This window comes from Hydra vulgaris, chromosome 08 (genome assembly GCF_038396675.1).
Source record: "Hydra vulgaris chromosome 08, alternate assembly HydraT2T_AEP".
Classification (NCBI taxonomy): Eukaryota; Metazoa; Cnidaria; class Hydrozoa; order Anthoathecata; family Hydridae; genus Hydra; species Hydra vulgaris.
The window spans coordinates 51,436,367-51,453,896 of record NC_088927.1 but is presented as its reverse complement, the minus strand read 5'-3'; the positions used below and the strand labels follow the sequence as shown (position 1 = coordinate 51,453,896).

At 30.3% G+C, this 17,530-nt stretch overlaps 1 protein-coding gene across 1 annotated transcript in view; it reads left to right on the top strand.

Annotated features, from left to right (window-relative positions):
- LOC136083419 (uncharacterized) overlaps positions 1 to 16,354 on the top strand; it is an 84,675-nt gene extending 68,321 nt beyond the window's left edge. Inside the window, exon 5 of the mRNA XM_065802815.1 lies at positions 13,841 to 16,354. Within this exon, the coding sequence (XP_065658887.1) occupies positions 13,841 to 13,870 (30 nt within the window). The 3' untranslated portion in view covers positions 13,871 to 16,354. The remainder of the gene's footprint in view (positions 1 to 13,840) is intronic.
- Positions 16,355 to 17,530: the final 1,176 nt, after the last annotated feature.

Here is a 17,530-nt window from a genome sequence, read left to right as displayed (position 1 = left end):
CCTTCCTATTTCTGTGACTCCCAAAGTGCATGCAGTGTTTTACCACGTGCCACAGTTCATCAAGATGAAACAAATTGGACTCGGCCTTTTTAGTGAGCAGGCAACAGAAGCTCTACATTCCAACTTCAAATCTCACTGGGAGAAATTTATAAGAGATCCATTGCACCCAAATTATGCCAGTCACCTTTTAAAATGTGTCATTGACTACAACAGCAAGAGAATTTAATTTTTTTTAGAAAAGAAAATTTTCTTCAGAACATGCCTTTTCTCTGTAATCCATGAATGTAAATCCAAGGTTGTAATAGAACTTGAAAACAAACTCACTTAAAAATAAATAAATTAAAGAATATTGGTTTGAATTTTACAGGCTAATACCAAGTGAAAAAGCGCACATGGGATACGCGTGGATTTTTTCCATATGTAACCCATGTGGGGATTATTTTTTTGTCCCATGTGGGTTTCATATGGTAAATCCCACATGGATTCCATATGGGATACGCGTGGGTTTTTACAATATGTAACCCATATGGGGATTATTATTTTGTCCCATGTGGGTTTTATATGGTAAATCCCACATGGGTTTTATGTGGTAAATCCTACATGGGATATAGGTGGAAAATACTACATGTTATAAATCTTAAATGCCACATATTTTAATCCAAATGGTATAAAAGTAGTCAATACTAGACAAATGAAAGTCCGAATGCTTCTATGATAATTTTTAAAAATCTTTTAATTTAAAAATTACTTAAATAGTAATTTAAAATTAATCATCGAAGCTTTCAGAGAGGCTTAACTTAATCTGGTATTTGCTACTTTATCCCATTTGGTATTCAAAATGTGCAGCATTTTTGATCTTTTACATGTGATGTTTTCCACCTATAACCTATGTGGGATTTACCTTAAACTATTATGACGAAATTTTATAAAATTAAAAAACGTGTTGCAAAATGAATTTATTTAAAAATAAATGCTATTAATCAATACATCCAAAATGAATATTAAAAATATTATTTTTTCCTTTGCGATTTACACGCCGTTTTTTGTCGATTGAATTAATTAAATCGCTTCGGCTTGCATAATACCAAGGTTTTTAGTATCTTCTAACTTTCTTCAAACATTTTCTAAAAAAAAATATAAATACAAATATATATAAATACAAATATATATAAATACAAATATATATAAATAAAAATATATATAAATACAAATATATATAAATAAAAATATATATAAATACAAATATATATAAATATAAATATATATATATATATATATATATATAAATATATATATATATATATATATATATATATATATATATATACATATATAGATATATATAGATAGATAGATAGAGAGAGAGAGAGAGAGAGAGAGAAAGAGAGAGAGAGAGAAAGAGAGAGAGAGAGAAAGAGAGAGAGAGAGAGAGAGAGAGAGAGTAACAGTGTAAATATATACAAATCCAAACATATTGAGAGACATATAGGCTAATGAGAAAATAAAAAACATAACAAGTAAATAGCATAATAAATTACAAAACTAATTTTCACATAAATTATGATAGCTTTAGTATTTTGGGAGTGGTAATTAGTGAGTAATTCTTTAGCAGAATATTAGAATATACTCTGCATTGTTTTTTTGTGATTTTAAATTTATACTTAGCAGCAATGAACTGAAACTGAGTAACACAAATTGTTCTGCATAAAGGGGCAGTAGCACCTTGAAAAAAAAAAGCAAAATATTGACCATTAGAAAAGAGTATCAGAAGGAATTTCAATTCCGCCTCTGTTTAGGCTATACAGATAACTTCTATATTTATAATAATAATTGGTAGAATCATCATAAATTTTTATTTCGCTTTTTTGCACATAGCCAGCTTTGTAAACTATAGCCACTAATGTAGATTTATTAACTGAGCTTTCAAGATCATGTATATTATCCAGAAGTTCTTTTTCATCAGTAGAAATATCTCTAAAACATATGTCACAAGTATGACCATCGATACCATCAACAGGAATGTCAAGTTGTAATATCAATTTAGTATGTTGAATATTAATTTTTTCAATTACAGATTTAGCGTTTATAAAGTAAGTACCTCCAGATCCCTGTCGAAGCTTAGAAGCTTTTTCAAGTGGATCTGTTGAAAACCAACCTAATAAGACATACTCTGCTCCATTACTCAACAAAGTTTCTACGAGATCAATAAAGCCTTAAAATGAATGCACTATTGCATTGCTAATATCTAGCGTAAGCTCTTTTTCACTCTTACCTGTAGGTTTCATAAAATTTGACAGTTCAGCAATATCTCGTAGCAGTTGTAACTGTTGATCACCAACTGAGTGGATTTCTCCGCATAATTCATTTCTAAACCGAATGCCAGCACCAGGTGCTTTGACATTAACAACATTCGAAAAAAAAATATTTTTTCAATAAATACAGCAGTGCCTTCAAATGCTATATTTTCAATCTCTGGATGCGTTCTTAATGCAGCTACTGTTTCTTCACAAAAAACAGACAAACAAAACTTTACAGATTGTCTCTCTATTGGTTTTGGATAAACTGATTTATCTGTAAGTTTAGAGAGTTTAAAAAGACTATTACACTCAGTTTTATATAAAGTTTCTAAATCACTCCACTTAGCCAAAGCCAGTTCTTTATTGTTCAAAAATTGAAGTTCGCCAGTCTTTTTTGTCAACCAATTGTTTTGTATAGATTTTAAGAGATGCACATAATCATACAATAAATATATACCTGATGTTGTTAACCATGATTTACTATCAACTGTTTTAAACATTCCAAAAAATCTTTGATTTACACGGTTACCATCAGTAATTATTACCAGTGTCTGACTATTTTCAATATTATTTATCGTATCAACAATTTGTTGACATTGAGCAAACTGAAATTCAGAGGAAAGATTTGCAACAGGTTGAGCTCTGCATATAAATTCTGGACCTCCAAAAAGATATTTAATCATAAATGATAAAATTGTTTTAGCTAACTTTTCAGGGTAGTTTACTGCTTGACCAAACAAAGCACCTCTTTGGTAAAGTAATGAAGCTTTGACATAGACCTTATCAATTAGTAGTATGGAAGTTCTTTTTAATGGATTTAAGTTCATAAAAATACTATTTATGAAACTTAGGTCCTCCATTGAGCTTATTTTTGAAGTCAATTGTGTTAAAGTCCTTATACTTGGCAACTTGTAGTCAATACACAAACAATCATCTAAACTTCGTCGCATAGCAAAATACTCATATGCTCTGTATATAATATTTGAAGTATATAAAACTTCACCAATATTAACTTTTCTCATAGCATTAAGGTGTTCGAATAGAATATTTGACAGAAGCGAACTTTCTTTATTTTTTAAAAATCTAACTGCTTCAAATAAAGCTGATTTTGTTTTTATTAACTTTAATTTGTTTACAGCTAAAGATGAAATATTACAAGTTGTGCCATTATGGTTAGCTACAAATGAATAATCATTGAAAATTACTAAAATAATTAATGGAACACCAAGTTTGTACATTTTTGATTGTATGTGTAAACTTTTTTTATTAAGCTGGAAAACAATAACATTGTTATTATCACTTAACAAAGGTTGAATATCGTCAAATATAAGTTCATCCTCTTTTAGAAAATCAATTAACTCATCTGGTAAATTGCTTTGAAAACTGCTTGAAGTTACAGTTTTTCTAACTTGCTGGTGTGGCTAAACAACTAGGCAGAATATTTTTAATAACAGATGGTGGGTTTAAAAGTCGTCGCTTCCATATTTGCTTTCAAAAGGTGCTTCATTTGGCCAATGCAGTTGACATACTGCTGTATAGTCTGTAACAATAAAACCAGTTCTTGGGATAGCTTCACTACATCTTTTTCTCTCCTCTAGATTCTTCGGGAATTTATAAATTGATACTTTTGTTGTGGTTGAGTATTGATAATTTTGTTGTAGTTGTAATTGATATTGTAGCTGTAGTTGTATAAATTGTATAAGAGATACTCAGCATTTTAAAGGCATTTTTAAGACATTTTAATTATTAAAAAAACTTATCGTTAGTTTGAAAATGTTATTACCTTACAATGTTAACGCCTTGAACCTTACAACGTTATCGTCTTGAAGTAGCGCTATCTACTTTATAAACTAATCAAATTTTAAAGATTTATTAAAAAAGCGCAAACACAAACTTTCGTCTAATGTTAAAAGATGAAAATGTAAACACAGTATTAGGAATTGGCCTTCAGTTTAACAACTTTGTTGCGCGATGTCAAGGCCTGTTATTATAGAAAGCCGCGGTCACACATAATATAATATTCTGAAACTGATAAACAAACATCTAAATTTCTATAAGTAAATTTATTCTTAGATCATTGTCTTTATATCCTATCTAATTTTCATATCATAATCTATTATGGTATTATTATATGATATGTTATCACAACAATATTATTAAATTTGTGATGTTCAAATATATAACATTCTCTAACATGTTCATATGATATTTGAATATAGTTCTTGAGTATATTATCTGCAAACAATTGACTGATGCAAGTTCAAATGTTGTCAAAAACTAAGCATGCATGCATGGGACACTGCAGTATCCCACAAAGAAATGCTGGTTTGAAAGTCAAATTTTCTTTATTAAAAAAAATATTAAAATAGGGGGGAGATAGGGAGGTTTCTGTAACTTTTTTAGGCTCCAAAACTTTTAACTTTATATATAATAAGGTTCATAAAACTTAAGGGACTTACGAAGTACATTGAGGATCAAAAACAAGATATTTACAGAAACTTTTCAATTTTTAATCTGGAGTACCTCAGTGTAATTGGGAATAAAGTCTCTGGGTCCAGTATTCAAAGTAATATGATCTAAAGTAATATATAAATTAAATAAAATACTTTAAAATGCATGCAGTTATACATATAACTCCTGATAGTTAACTATATGTATAACTAGTTATACATAAAATTTATTATATAAACTTATTTTTTAAGGTTATGCTTGAACAAATTAGTACCAATTAATTCAAATTCAAGATTTAGTTGAAGTTCAAGTTCTAATTTGTTCATTGTTTTTTCACTATTTTATATTTATTTGTTCAAATTTGTTAAATAGTACTAATTCTTACTACAGTAAGAATATTTATCATTGTTGAACGTGATTTTATTAGTAACTTAATTTTACTTTCAACATATTGTGACAACACCCTTTACATTGTAAATGATGACAGCTTTACTTTTCTATTGATGTTAAATTTATTACGTTTCAATAACTCAGATTGAATTTTAACTGAATTATTGTAAGCTTTGTAAGGGTTTGTTGTATATCAAATGGTGTTGTAAATAAAGTAAAAAGAATATATATATATATTTATATATATATATATATATGTATATATATATATATATATATATATATATATATATATATATATATATATATATATATATATATATATATATATATATATATATATATATATATATATATATATATATATATATATATATATATATATATATATATATATATATATATATATATATATATATATATATATATATATATATATATATATATATATATATATAGTATTTAGGCTATGGGGATCATCCATAAATGATGCCAGTAGATAGAGGGGCAGTGTGAGTTTAACAATAATTGACAATGGGGAGGGGATGTTGAAACCAAAATAATGTCAATTAAAAAATTGAATTAAAAAATAAAGTAAAATATTTTATTTAAAAAAAAGTAAAACAATTTATGCTAGCTATGAGCAGGTTTTAGAGGTATTTACACCAACAATGTGGTCTAAAAACTTCTTGCTTTTGTTGCTTAAAACTGTAGAGGATCATAGGAAAAACAATTTAAATTCAGAAATTAGCTTACTTATCTGAATGAACAATTTTTGTTTGTTTTTTTTACTTTTAGTACTGTTGTGAATAAATGTTTAATTGAACCAAAAAAAATTGATGGTATATGCATTTTTTATATTATATTAACAATTCAGATATACTATCATAATATGATAACAAAAACTGACATCATTTTCAATGAGAGATGGCAAAAAATTGACTGAGTTTGATAAAGGGTGAAGGTGTTCAATAAACCGGGTAATCATCTGACATCATTATGCATAGATGACCCTATCATTTAGGCAAAATGAGTAATCAATATGCCATATTTCTCTTTTTAAAGTGTAAGAAAAAAGCATTGTTATGCTGAGAACCTACCTATTGAGCAAGCTTTGACCACCTATTTTATAAATTTGAGAGACAGAAGTGGAAGTGCGAATCGCAAAAGAACTAATAACAATACTCTAAATTGATTTTAACTTTGTAGACTAACATTAATATAGTATTTAAAAATAATAAATGAAGTTTACATGATTTTTGTAATTTATTTATTTCCATCATATCGTCATATAAAACATTTTTTTTTGTTTTATTGTTATATTCCGAGAAAGCCGAAAAGGCCACTACAGATGAGGAGGCTACTTAATAGTGGTAATTACCCTCTCTCAACTCTATAACTCTGAAACACGAACCTTGATGAACAAGGTTACTGCGCGGAGTAGCAAGTTAAGCAACCAGGGACGTGGTGGGGATCGAACTCGGAACCTCTCGCTTATGAAGCGAGCGCTTTACCACTACACCACTACCGCATTATACCATATAACACTTGATAAAGAATCATTTAAAACAGGATGATAATAAGCCAATTCAGTTAAACAACTAAATCGTTTAATTCCACAATTCTTATTAGAAATTTCCCCACTTTGCATTTGGTGAACTTTAGAGTTGTATAAAATATCGGTTCTTAGAGTGTGTTTGTCTTCTTTAAAAACATCCTGGATGTCAACTTTTGATATCATACATATGTCACTTGGAAATGAAACAGTACTGAAATTTTCCATATATCCTAGTAAAGAGTGCAGACCTAAATTGTCTTCAACAGTTTGGGTTAGCAAACATCTAAAGTTAGTTTTTTTGCCTTCCATAAAAATATCAAATCCTTTGTCATGAAGTTTTTGCAATTCATTTACAATCACTTTTATCACTGGCTCTGCTGAATATTTCTTTATGTCTAATGCATGAGTTAATGCTAACATATAAATATTGTTTAAGGATGAGTTTGCTGCGTGAGGAAAGTTCTTTATCACAAAATAAATAGCACCAAGTTTATGAATGCCTGTTTTTGATCCAAGAGGATTTGGGGTCTCTACTTCATTGAAGTATATTTGAACAAATAAAGGGAAACTTTTTAGGAAATTTAAATTTAGCATATGCTATTAACTTTTAACCATTTTATAATAAAACCAATCTTCAACATATTCAAAATTAGATACTTGCTCCACTTTTAACAAACTCATGGCTTTTGGCTGTAGCAACACAAGCTTTATTGTGCTTTCAATAGGTATGTAATAAAACAAATCTTTTACTATGACTTGTATTTGACTTGTATTTGTAGTCTTTCTGTCACGTTTTGTATCCCATCGTTCATCCATTGAATGTGGTACTGGTTCATAAAGGCCTTTATTTTTCAAATATGATAATTAACATAAAGGCCTTTATTTTTCAAATATGATAATACTCGATGTTGTGAATCAATTTCACTAAAAGGTGTTTTCCATCTGTTAAACACTTCTGCTAAGTTGTCTATTACATGCTTCTCGCACTTATATTTTACTAGGTTAAAACAGTTTCAGTACTTTCCAATACTGAAACTGTTTTACCTAGTAAATAACAAAGTATAACTTCAATTAGGTTTTGTGAACAGTTCTTAACAAACTCTGAAGTACTTAAAGAAATAGAACTTGAAGACATTAAAGCCATAATAAATTTTAATGCTGCTTGTGATATGCCGTGCTCATCAACAAAAGGTGGGGCAACACCTTTAATTTTTTTCTCACATCCTACGTCTATTTTAATTTTACTTTTACCTTCAGAATTATGTCTTACTGGATTTTCACAACTTATGTTAAATGTTCGATCAATATTAACTACAAAACCGGTATGATCTTTATTTACATGTTTTCTTAGCATATTATATGTAGTAAACAATTGTATACAACCACCGATATTACACCAAAGTTGACAAAGCTCAGATAAAAGATGACACCGTTACAATTTTTAGTAAAATCTTCAACCCGCTTTTCCTGAAAAAACCCTTTGGAGGGATGAAAGTACACACATTCTTGATCCCAAAAATGTAAAAACTGAAATCAACGAATTACGTTCAAGAAAAAAAATTTCAATTGAAAATTTATTCTAAAAGCACACAGAAATGACAGCACACATTTTATTTTGCACTTTTACAGCACATTTAATATGCAAAACTCTTTTTAGCATTACTTCTTTATTTATAAAAATAAAGAAGTAATGCTAAATCTTCTAATTTGACTAATAACTTATTCTGAAAATAAATTGAAGTAAATGAATTCTGGCTTACATGGTTTTTTTTACATGTGTTTGCTATTGTAGTCCACAATGCGTCTCTTTTGTATCTTTTCTAGTGTTCAGCAAATGAGTGGTGAAAAGCTTCTGTTGACTGCTCACTGTAAGGTCCAAGTGCAGTGTGCTTCATTTCAATGAATTCTTTGATGTGAAAGAAGACTGCATATACCTTGGGCGTCACTGAAACATTTGAAAAAGCCAAATATGAGGATCGAAATGCCTCAATTTTAATTGCATAGTGTGGATTAAGATCTTGTTCAAAGCAGGCAGTTACAACTGCTCCAAATTTTCGAAGGGCATCAATGATACCAATTGCTTGGAATGCACAGTCAGTTTCAGCTAGTTTTTGAAGGAGATCAACATTCGTCAAAAGCTTGTGGCATTCATTGCCAGCAAATTGACATCCATGATGGGGTTGTGGTTGAATGTTTAGGTGTCTTGGCCAATCATCCGCTTTGGGCCAAATGTCTGTTAAGGCCTTAAACAAGTGATTGACAACCCCAAATATCAGGTGTAGCTCCATGGATGGTATGAGATCAAAAACAAGCTTTTGGTCAGGTCAAAGATCAGTCAAAGACATATGAATGACATTCTTGTAAAACTTTGCCTTTTTTAAGTCCAATCCTGCAGGTTCAAAGTCTCTAAAGCTCTTTCTGATAGAGCCAAAAGTCCAAGGCTGCCCAGGAAATGAAAGATGTTGACAATCAGCAGCACACCATGTGCAGGGGTGAGTGCTGGAGTGTGTTTGTAAAGCACAGACAATGTTTGCAACCTTTAAGTCACAAGAAATGAAGAAGTTTGTAGAGTTGGCTTGAATCAATGAAAGCAATTGTCTAATATTTTAATATGTTTCTGACATGTCTTCTGCAACTGCAACCAAAAGCTGTTGTTTAACTCCACAATCTTTAGCATGTGGTGCAGTGAGCAATCGCTTGCTTGGGGGAGAGTGACTGATACCACTTGTGTCAATTATTCTCAGACTGACTTTCAGGAATCCACCTCCACTATCTATTCCAAGCTTGAAAATGTTATCAGAGCATGATTATTGAGACTGTTGAACTTCATTCAAAAGCTTTTTCAGGTCATTGCAATGAACAATAGTTTTTGACTTTTTTGTGTTTGAAGCTTTTTCAGTTGACACATCAATGTCAGTTTGTGTGAAATGATCTGATATATGTCTTCCAAAGGCATCAAACTTTGCATGAATATTGATTTTAATAACTTTTGTTCTGCTGACTTGATTGATTGTTGATGCAATTTTTTTTAACACTAGAGTTTGACAAATTAGTATTCACCTGAGCAGTGACAAGGTCTTTCACTGTCATGATTGGAGCATTGTCAAAAAGTTTGGCACTGGAAGATCCTAAAATACAGAACAATTAGTTGAATAGTGTAACAAAGCTTAATAATATCAAAATTTCATTAAACCAATTTGACATTAAATTTTATATATTGTGGGGTTCTATTATTTTTATAGTAAATTTTATATCTTATAAAATTAAAATGATATTAACAATTTACCTTTTGTGATTGGGAGAGTTCTTCCATTTTGTTATGCAACTCTGATTGTTCCATGTGGAGATGTATCTTTTGAAGAAATCACTGAAGATGTAATCTGTTCTGCCAATGTTTGGTCTTTTGTCACAAGGGTTTGCATATTTTTTCTAAATGTTGCCTGATTGCACTCATAGGAAAGGCCTCTGCCAACAAGAGCAAGATACTCTGAGCATTTTCTGTGAGTTTTTGCTGCTGATGATGGCATCGGATCAGTACTGAGTAGATGTTTTTCATTCAATTTTAGCTTTCCAACTTTGCAAATAAGACAGTCACAGTTTTGTTCTCATGTCTCTGGTCTGACTTGAATACTCTTGTAGTTGAAGATAGGTGGCAAGAGGACAGGCTGGCCAGAATCCTTTTTCCTCAGTTTCACTCTGCAATACTCACATATTCACTTTGGGACTTAAGTATCAAAGAAATCAATTGGTTTATTAAGTAGAGAATGAAGTTTTTCAATGATGAATGTTGTCACTTGAATATCACACTTTTGAAAGCAAAAGAAGCAGACAACTTTCCTGTTGTCTTCATGTGGTCTTGCAGAATTTGCTATTTTTATAAATGTAAGTCTTTTTAAAATTTACCAAATTAAGTTTTTAAGCACTCTAATTTAAAGTAGCACTTTCCTAGAATTTTAGTTTGAGCACATTATATGGTTGTGCTGTTAGTATTTGAGTCAAATATGCTTATGGTTTTAGATAGATATAATAAGTGAATTCTTTTACATAATTTTCAACAGAAAAACATGCAAACTGGCTTTCCTAATATACTGTAAAACTATTGCCTATTTTGTGACAATCAATTTGATACAATGCTTTGCAATTTAATTAGGTGCTGTAATTAATTTGAAAGTTATTTTTTAGTTTTAATAATACTGAAAAAATGTAAATATATTGTTCACTGTCATTTCAGTAAGTTGTGTTTTCAGTAAGTTGTGTTGTCTAATAGAGTAAATTTCAATCGCAATTTTTTTTCTCGGACGTAATTTGTTGATTTTGGTTTTTACATTTTTGGAATTAGGAATGTGTGTACTTTCATCCCTGCAAAGGATTTTTTTGGGAAAAACGGGTTGAATTTTTTTTCTAAATTTTGTAACGGTAATGAACATTTCTCAAGTGATTTATGTAACAAGCAACATTTGAAAAATCTTTGGGGCAAAGGTAACAGCACATTGACATCCTTAAAAAAAAGGAAATAATAATATTAATTTTTGTGCTGCAATGAGAGACTGAAGCTTTATTGCTTCACCCATTTTTATTCCAATACAATGAAATAAAACAGAGTTCATTTGAAAAAATGCATCTCCGTCAATATTTTCACCTTTAAATATTAAGTTTACGAAAGATAACATTTTCAAAGTTATTTTAATTAGTTAAATTTATGTAGTATATACTTACTCGACAATTTAGCTGTTGTTTCCACAGAAATTCCTTTTGAAATCAAATGATTAATTAACTCTCGAGTGTTCAAATTTTTTAACATTATCGACCGGTGTATACGAATACTATACCGGACCACACCGGACTAACACCGGAACATAAAAAAACAATTTTAGTAGAGCGAAACATAAGTAGGTTTTATTTGTGACATATATGCAATAAGGAATTATTTAATTAAAAAAAAAAAACTTTCATTAAAAATGGCGCTGTGGAATATTCATGCTTTGACTTACTAAAATAGGGAAAGGCGCAGTAAAGTGTGCATACATCGACTGACTAACATAGGGGACAGGCGCATTGGAATGTAAATGCAAATGCAAAGGGTTTTTGGTTAGGGAAGGCAGTTCAAAAGGATAACTTATAACTCTCGTAAAAAAGCCTACCGCTCTGCTTAAATCCAAACAGATATTTAAGAAAATTAACTCTTTTTTCAAAAAACCAAAAACATTGATGGTATTGTGTTTATATTTCAGTAGTCCGCCAGCTAATTGCCTTGTGGACTACTTGACAAGAATTACATAGAAATATTTACAACGTTTTTTCTGTGCTTTTTAAGTCGAGAAACGGAGCGCATCAAGAATAAGCGAGTTTAGAAAAGTAAGAAAAAAGTAAAAAGAAAAGACGAAAATTTAAAATAAAAAAATAAAAAGTTTGGGTCTTTCAAAAAGTATAAGGTTTTTTTGATTTAATTCAAAAATTGGTTTAATTTATTTTCTAGTTTTTTGTTTTTGTTTATATCTCTTATTTCTTTAGTTTCATTTAAAAAAGAGTTTAATTGGTTGTTTTCTTCAGCAATATTGTGTTCGATCTGAAGTACTTTTTTAATTTTAGATATATATGCTCTTAGAAGGCTTATTCTCGCGCTCATACTTCTCTCATGATAAGCTCTCATTCGTATAGAATAAATATAATACAAAAGCTCGTCAAGCAATAAATTATAAATATAAAATTTTGAGATTTTGAATAAATTACAATTTTAAAAGTCTTTTTAAAAGGTTTACTGCTAGAATAGATCTTATTTAGCAAAGATTGTTTATTTAATTAATGGTTGTACTTTTTCGCAGCTGTATATCATGTGAGATAGAGATACTGGGGACATTCACTGGGGACAAAGGTCATCAGGTACATGACCTTTGCGTTGATGATGAATTTTGTGGGTAGCGATGGAGTTTGTGGGTAGCGCAAAATGAATTGCTTTATATTTTATTTCGTTTGCTTTGTTGTTGTTATTTCTTTTGAAAATGTTTTGAAAGAGAAGGGATCATTCCTTTGAGGTAACCGTCATGCTCTTTTCAAAATCAGAGTTTCACTTTGTAAACAGGGTTGTTACACCCAAACTATATTTCTTTTTCATAAGAAAATTGTAAATTGATTTTGATGTTAGGTCGGTAATCAAAACCGGTTTTAGGGGGTGTATAAAGTTTCTTAGGGTAAAATTTGATTTATTGTGGTCATAAGATTGACCTTCCTTTTTAATTTTTTTTTCCAAACACGCGAAATGGAGTTTTTTTAAATGTTGTTTTAATTTTTTTAAATGTTGTTTGTTTAAGACCAGTTAATTGGTGATCCAAGAATCCAGGTACAAAAACCTTTGCAGGATCAGATATTTTGGATACTTGGTTCAAATTAGTTTCTTTTTTAGGTTTTAGAGTCTGGTAGTTTTAGTCTCTAATAAAATTGTTATAAAAAATGGACTGGTTGAGGATTTCCTCAATGAACACATTTTTTATGTCGCTCTCGCCTTTAAAGAAGTGACTCCAGTTTTTAATTAGTTGCTGGTTGAACACAGGAGTATTGTAACACAGGAATATTGCAACACAGGAATAACAGTATCGATTGCGCTGCTTGAGTGGGTTGTGATAAATATACTTTCTCCTTGATTAGTTTTTCTATAACTATTGAAAATATGCGTGGCAGCGTCTTTCCATGCGCCTGTTAGGGTGTGATTGAAAATTTTTGCCACCCAAGTCAGCTGGATGGATTTTAGTTTTTCGCCCATAGTTATTATGTTTAAACCTCCGCGACTTATAGAAAGTTTAGAAAATTTTTGGTTTGTTTTAATTGAGCTGTTGCTCGAGAGAAAATTTTCAACAATTTTTCCAATAAACTTGATAATTCTAACGTTAGGTATTGGAAACGTAACAGCTAAGTGCCAAAGGTTACTCAAGAGTATTTGATTAATTACTATTCTTTTTCCTTTAAAGGATATGTCAAACATTTGCCAGCATTTAATTTTCTTTTGAATAATGGCAATGTTTTTGTTCCGTTGCTTGGTGTTGGTTAAACAATCTCTGTTGGAAAAATAAATGCCCGAGCTTTTAAGAGTATTTTCTTCCCAGTTAAAGTTTAGAAAATTTTCTTTATTTTTTGTTTTATTTTTTCCTAGCCACAAGCCTTGGTATTTGGCTACATTTAATTTGGCTCCTGTGGCTCGCTCATTGAGTTCTAAGGCCCTACCGAGTTTTTTTATCGACTCATCTCCTGTTAAATAGAAGTTTGTGTCGTCAGCGTATTGCTGGATTTTATTTTATTTTTGGTTTACTGTTATTCCTTTTATGTTTTTGTTTGCTCTTATGTACCCTGAGAAAATTTCGGCAAGTATGATATATAGAATCATCGAAAGAGGACAATCTTGCCTTACTCCTCTGTGAATTTCAATTTTTTCAGATGAAAATTTATTTTTATTTGCGCGCTTATGTCGTAATATATCGTTTTAATAAAATTTGTAAATACGGTATTAAAACCAAAAAAAGATATAGTGTCATATAGATAGTTTCTATCAACTGTATCAAATGCCTTGACCTGGTCAATGGATATAATAGACGCATCAAGTTGGTTTTTGTTGAGTATTCTTATAATATCTCTGGTGTAGGATAAATTGTAATATATGGTTCTACGCGGGACGCATGCCGTTTGATTTTCGTTTATAATCAAAGGTAGAACATTTTATAGTCTATTTGCAATTATCTTAGTTATGATTTTATAGTCTGTATTCAAAAAGGAGATAGGACGCCAATTGTTGATATATGTCTTATCTCCTTTTTTAAACAAACATATGGTTATTGCCTTTTTTCGGCTTTCGCACATTTCAACGCTGCTTAAGGTTTCGTTTATAGCTGCGGCCAGCAATTCCTCAAACAAATAAATATTTTGCTTGTAGAATTCGATGATGAGGCCGTTGCTTTCGGGTGATTTGTTATTTTGCATTGTTTTCAGCGCCCTTTTAGTTTCTATAATTGTTATTGGCATTTCTAGTTCTTTACTTAAAGTTTTGGGTACTTTTTGAATAGGGGATGTTTTGTAAAAAAGAAAGTTTTGACTTTTTTCGTCGCACTTTTCGCTTGCGTAAGGTTCTTTGTGATTATTTTCAAGCGCTTTTTGGATTTCATCCTTTTCTGATTTAATGTTATTGTTCTTATCCTTTATTTTTGTTGTTACTTGTTTTGCTGGTTTTAGCTTTTCTAATTGAAAAAACGAGCGAATGCATTTTTCGCCTTCATGTCGCCATTTAATTTTTCCTCTTATCGACGCACCATATGCCCTATTTGTTTCAAAAATTTTAAGTTTGTTTTTGATTTCAGCGCTCAAAATCTGCATGCGCGGGTTCAGGTGCGCTTTTTTAACTGCGTTTTTTTTTTAATTTATATTCTTCAATCCTGTTATTTTTTGCCTGTTGTTTACAAAATCTTTTTTGCGTGTTTTTTTAATTTACTTTTAAGATTTTCCCACGTTTCTTTTTTAGATTCTACGTTTTGGGATGTTTTATTGGTAATAATTATTTCAATTTGAACTAAATAGTTTTTATTTTCTAAGTGTTATTAAAAATCCACAGACTTTTACCAATTTCTCATTTGTCAAGGGAAATGGAAACAACGCACGCGTTATAGTGGTCAGAATGCGCCATCGGCTTGTGCTTTATCTCCACATTTTGTCTTGTTTTTTTACTTAAATAGATTCTATCGAGTCGAGATTAAGAAATATTGTGGCTTTATAAGTGAATTCTTGTTTATTTGGATTAAAAAGACGCCACGTGTCCTCTATTACGAGTTTATTACTTTTTTAAGTTTCTCCGTCGAGGAGCATTTTTTCCTGTAAATTTGTGGGTGCCTATCAATTTCGTTTAAAAACATATTAAAATCTCCCGCCAAGACGACTACAACGTTTTCTTAATTTATGTTTGATTTTGTTTTCGATTAATTCAAATAATTCATTTCCGCGTTAAGAAAACTCATGTCCCGAGGGAACGTATACGTTTATCAAAAGAATTTTTTGTTTGTTTAATTTTGTTAATACGTAATTAAAAATTCAAAAAAAATATCGCCGTTGAATTTTTCGTACGGTTTTAGCACGTGTTTGCAATATTATAGTTGTCCCACTAGTGCAGGTCTTCCCCGCAGAGGCAAGGAAGCTGCCTTTCCAGTTTTAGATAACTCATCGGTTGATATGTCAAGGATGCGCACGCGCGCTTGAGCTATGCAAATGCTGAATTATTTGTACTAAAAAAAATATTTTTACTTGTGGGTGCACAATTAAAATTGTTATAAAAACTTAAATTTTACAATTTTTTTTTTTTTTTCGGGTATAAATTTTTATTGCATTTATGTATTACGAATGTAACTTATGCATATTTCGCTCTACTATGATTGTTTTTAATACTCTGAAGTTGTCCGGTGTGGTCCGGTGTAGTCCGGTGCAGCAGTATTCATATACACCCATTATCGAGCACATTCTTTTAAAAAGCGGAAAATTAAGATTAAAAGATCAGGATTTTTACAGGTTCGTGCGTTTTGTCAAAAGTTCAGGATTAATTTATATCAACAGTAACTGTTAACCTAAACTAATCCTGATCTGTTCAGGCAAAAGGTATCATCAGAACGCAACGATCGAACTTTCAGTTGTTTCGCCTGAAGTTTTAGGCGTAAAAAATAGCTTGAACAGTTCATGCAAATTTTACCGGAACTTTTTTAAGAGTGTACTGTTACACAATCATACTAGCGTTTACAAAATAAATTTAAACTGTTTATAAAACTTACAAAAAATGTTGTTGCAGCAGGACTTTCATAACATTAACCGAAAAATTATTCTCAAAAGTTATTTGAATAGCACAAAGAGATTAGAAAACATCTGGTGCATGCTGTTGTTGGCGTTAAGTTAAAAACTACGAGAGAAGAAAGTTGAACTGAAAAATTTAGTAAAGCTCTTTAAAATTGATTAAGATAAAAAAAACTTTTAAAACTCTGTAAGAATATAAGCGAACTGAAGCATGAATAAAATCTTGGTTATGACTATTTTTATAATAATAATATATAAATAAAGGTATATATAATAAAATATAAGTATAGGTATATATAAATATTGGTATGCAATTATAACAAAAACTGTGTTTTAGACACGTCAAATATAGTTAATCTAACATTATAATTTTTAAAAGTAGAAAAATAATCGATTAGCTAATAAGATGAAGCAATAGCAGAGAAAGAAATAATAACTAAAAATAAAAAATAATTGGAAAAAGAAATAAAAAGAATACGAAAAAAATAAAAATTCCAGAAAACTTACGCCCGAACAAAAACACTTCTTGTCAACTTATAGGCTTGAGCGCAAAAACAAAAAAAAAAATTGGAAAAAAAAATTGGAAACAGCGTAAACATAAAAGTATGCTACTAGAAAACACGGATATTACCAGAATCACCCAGCAACAATGACAATCATTTGACGAAACTATAACCCTAAACTATATACCCTGAAGCTGCTCTTCAATCTTCAATCCGTGAAAACGAGCAAATCACGCAGAAGCGACGGTCTGCGGAATTCTATAAAGAATGACATCCTTGGCAAGACCCTACTTATTGTGTTAAATAATTTGATAAAAGAAAACAAGCTGCTAGCCTTACAAAAAGAAGCCCTTATAACGTGCATTTATGCAAAAGGTAATACATCAAATATAGCAAATGGAGATCAAATTCTTCTACAAACTACAAAACTCATACAAAAATTTTTACCAACAGACTTAAAAACATACTTCCATTTATTATTAAAGAAACACAAACTGCTTGCAATCCTCATAGAACAATAT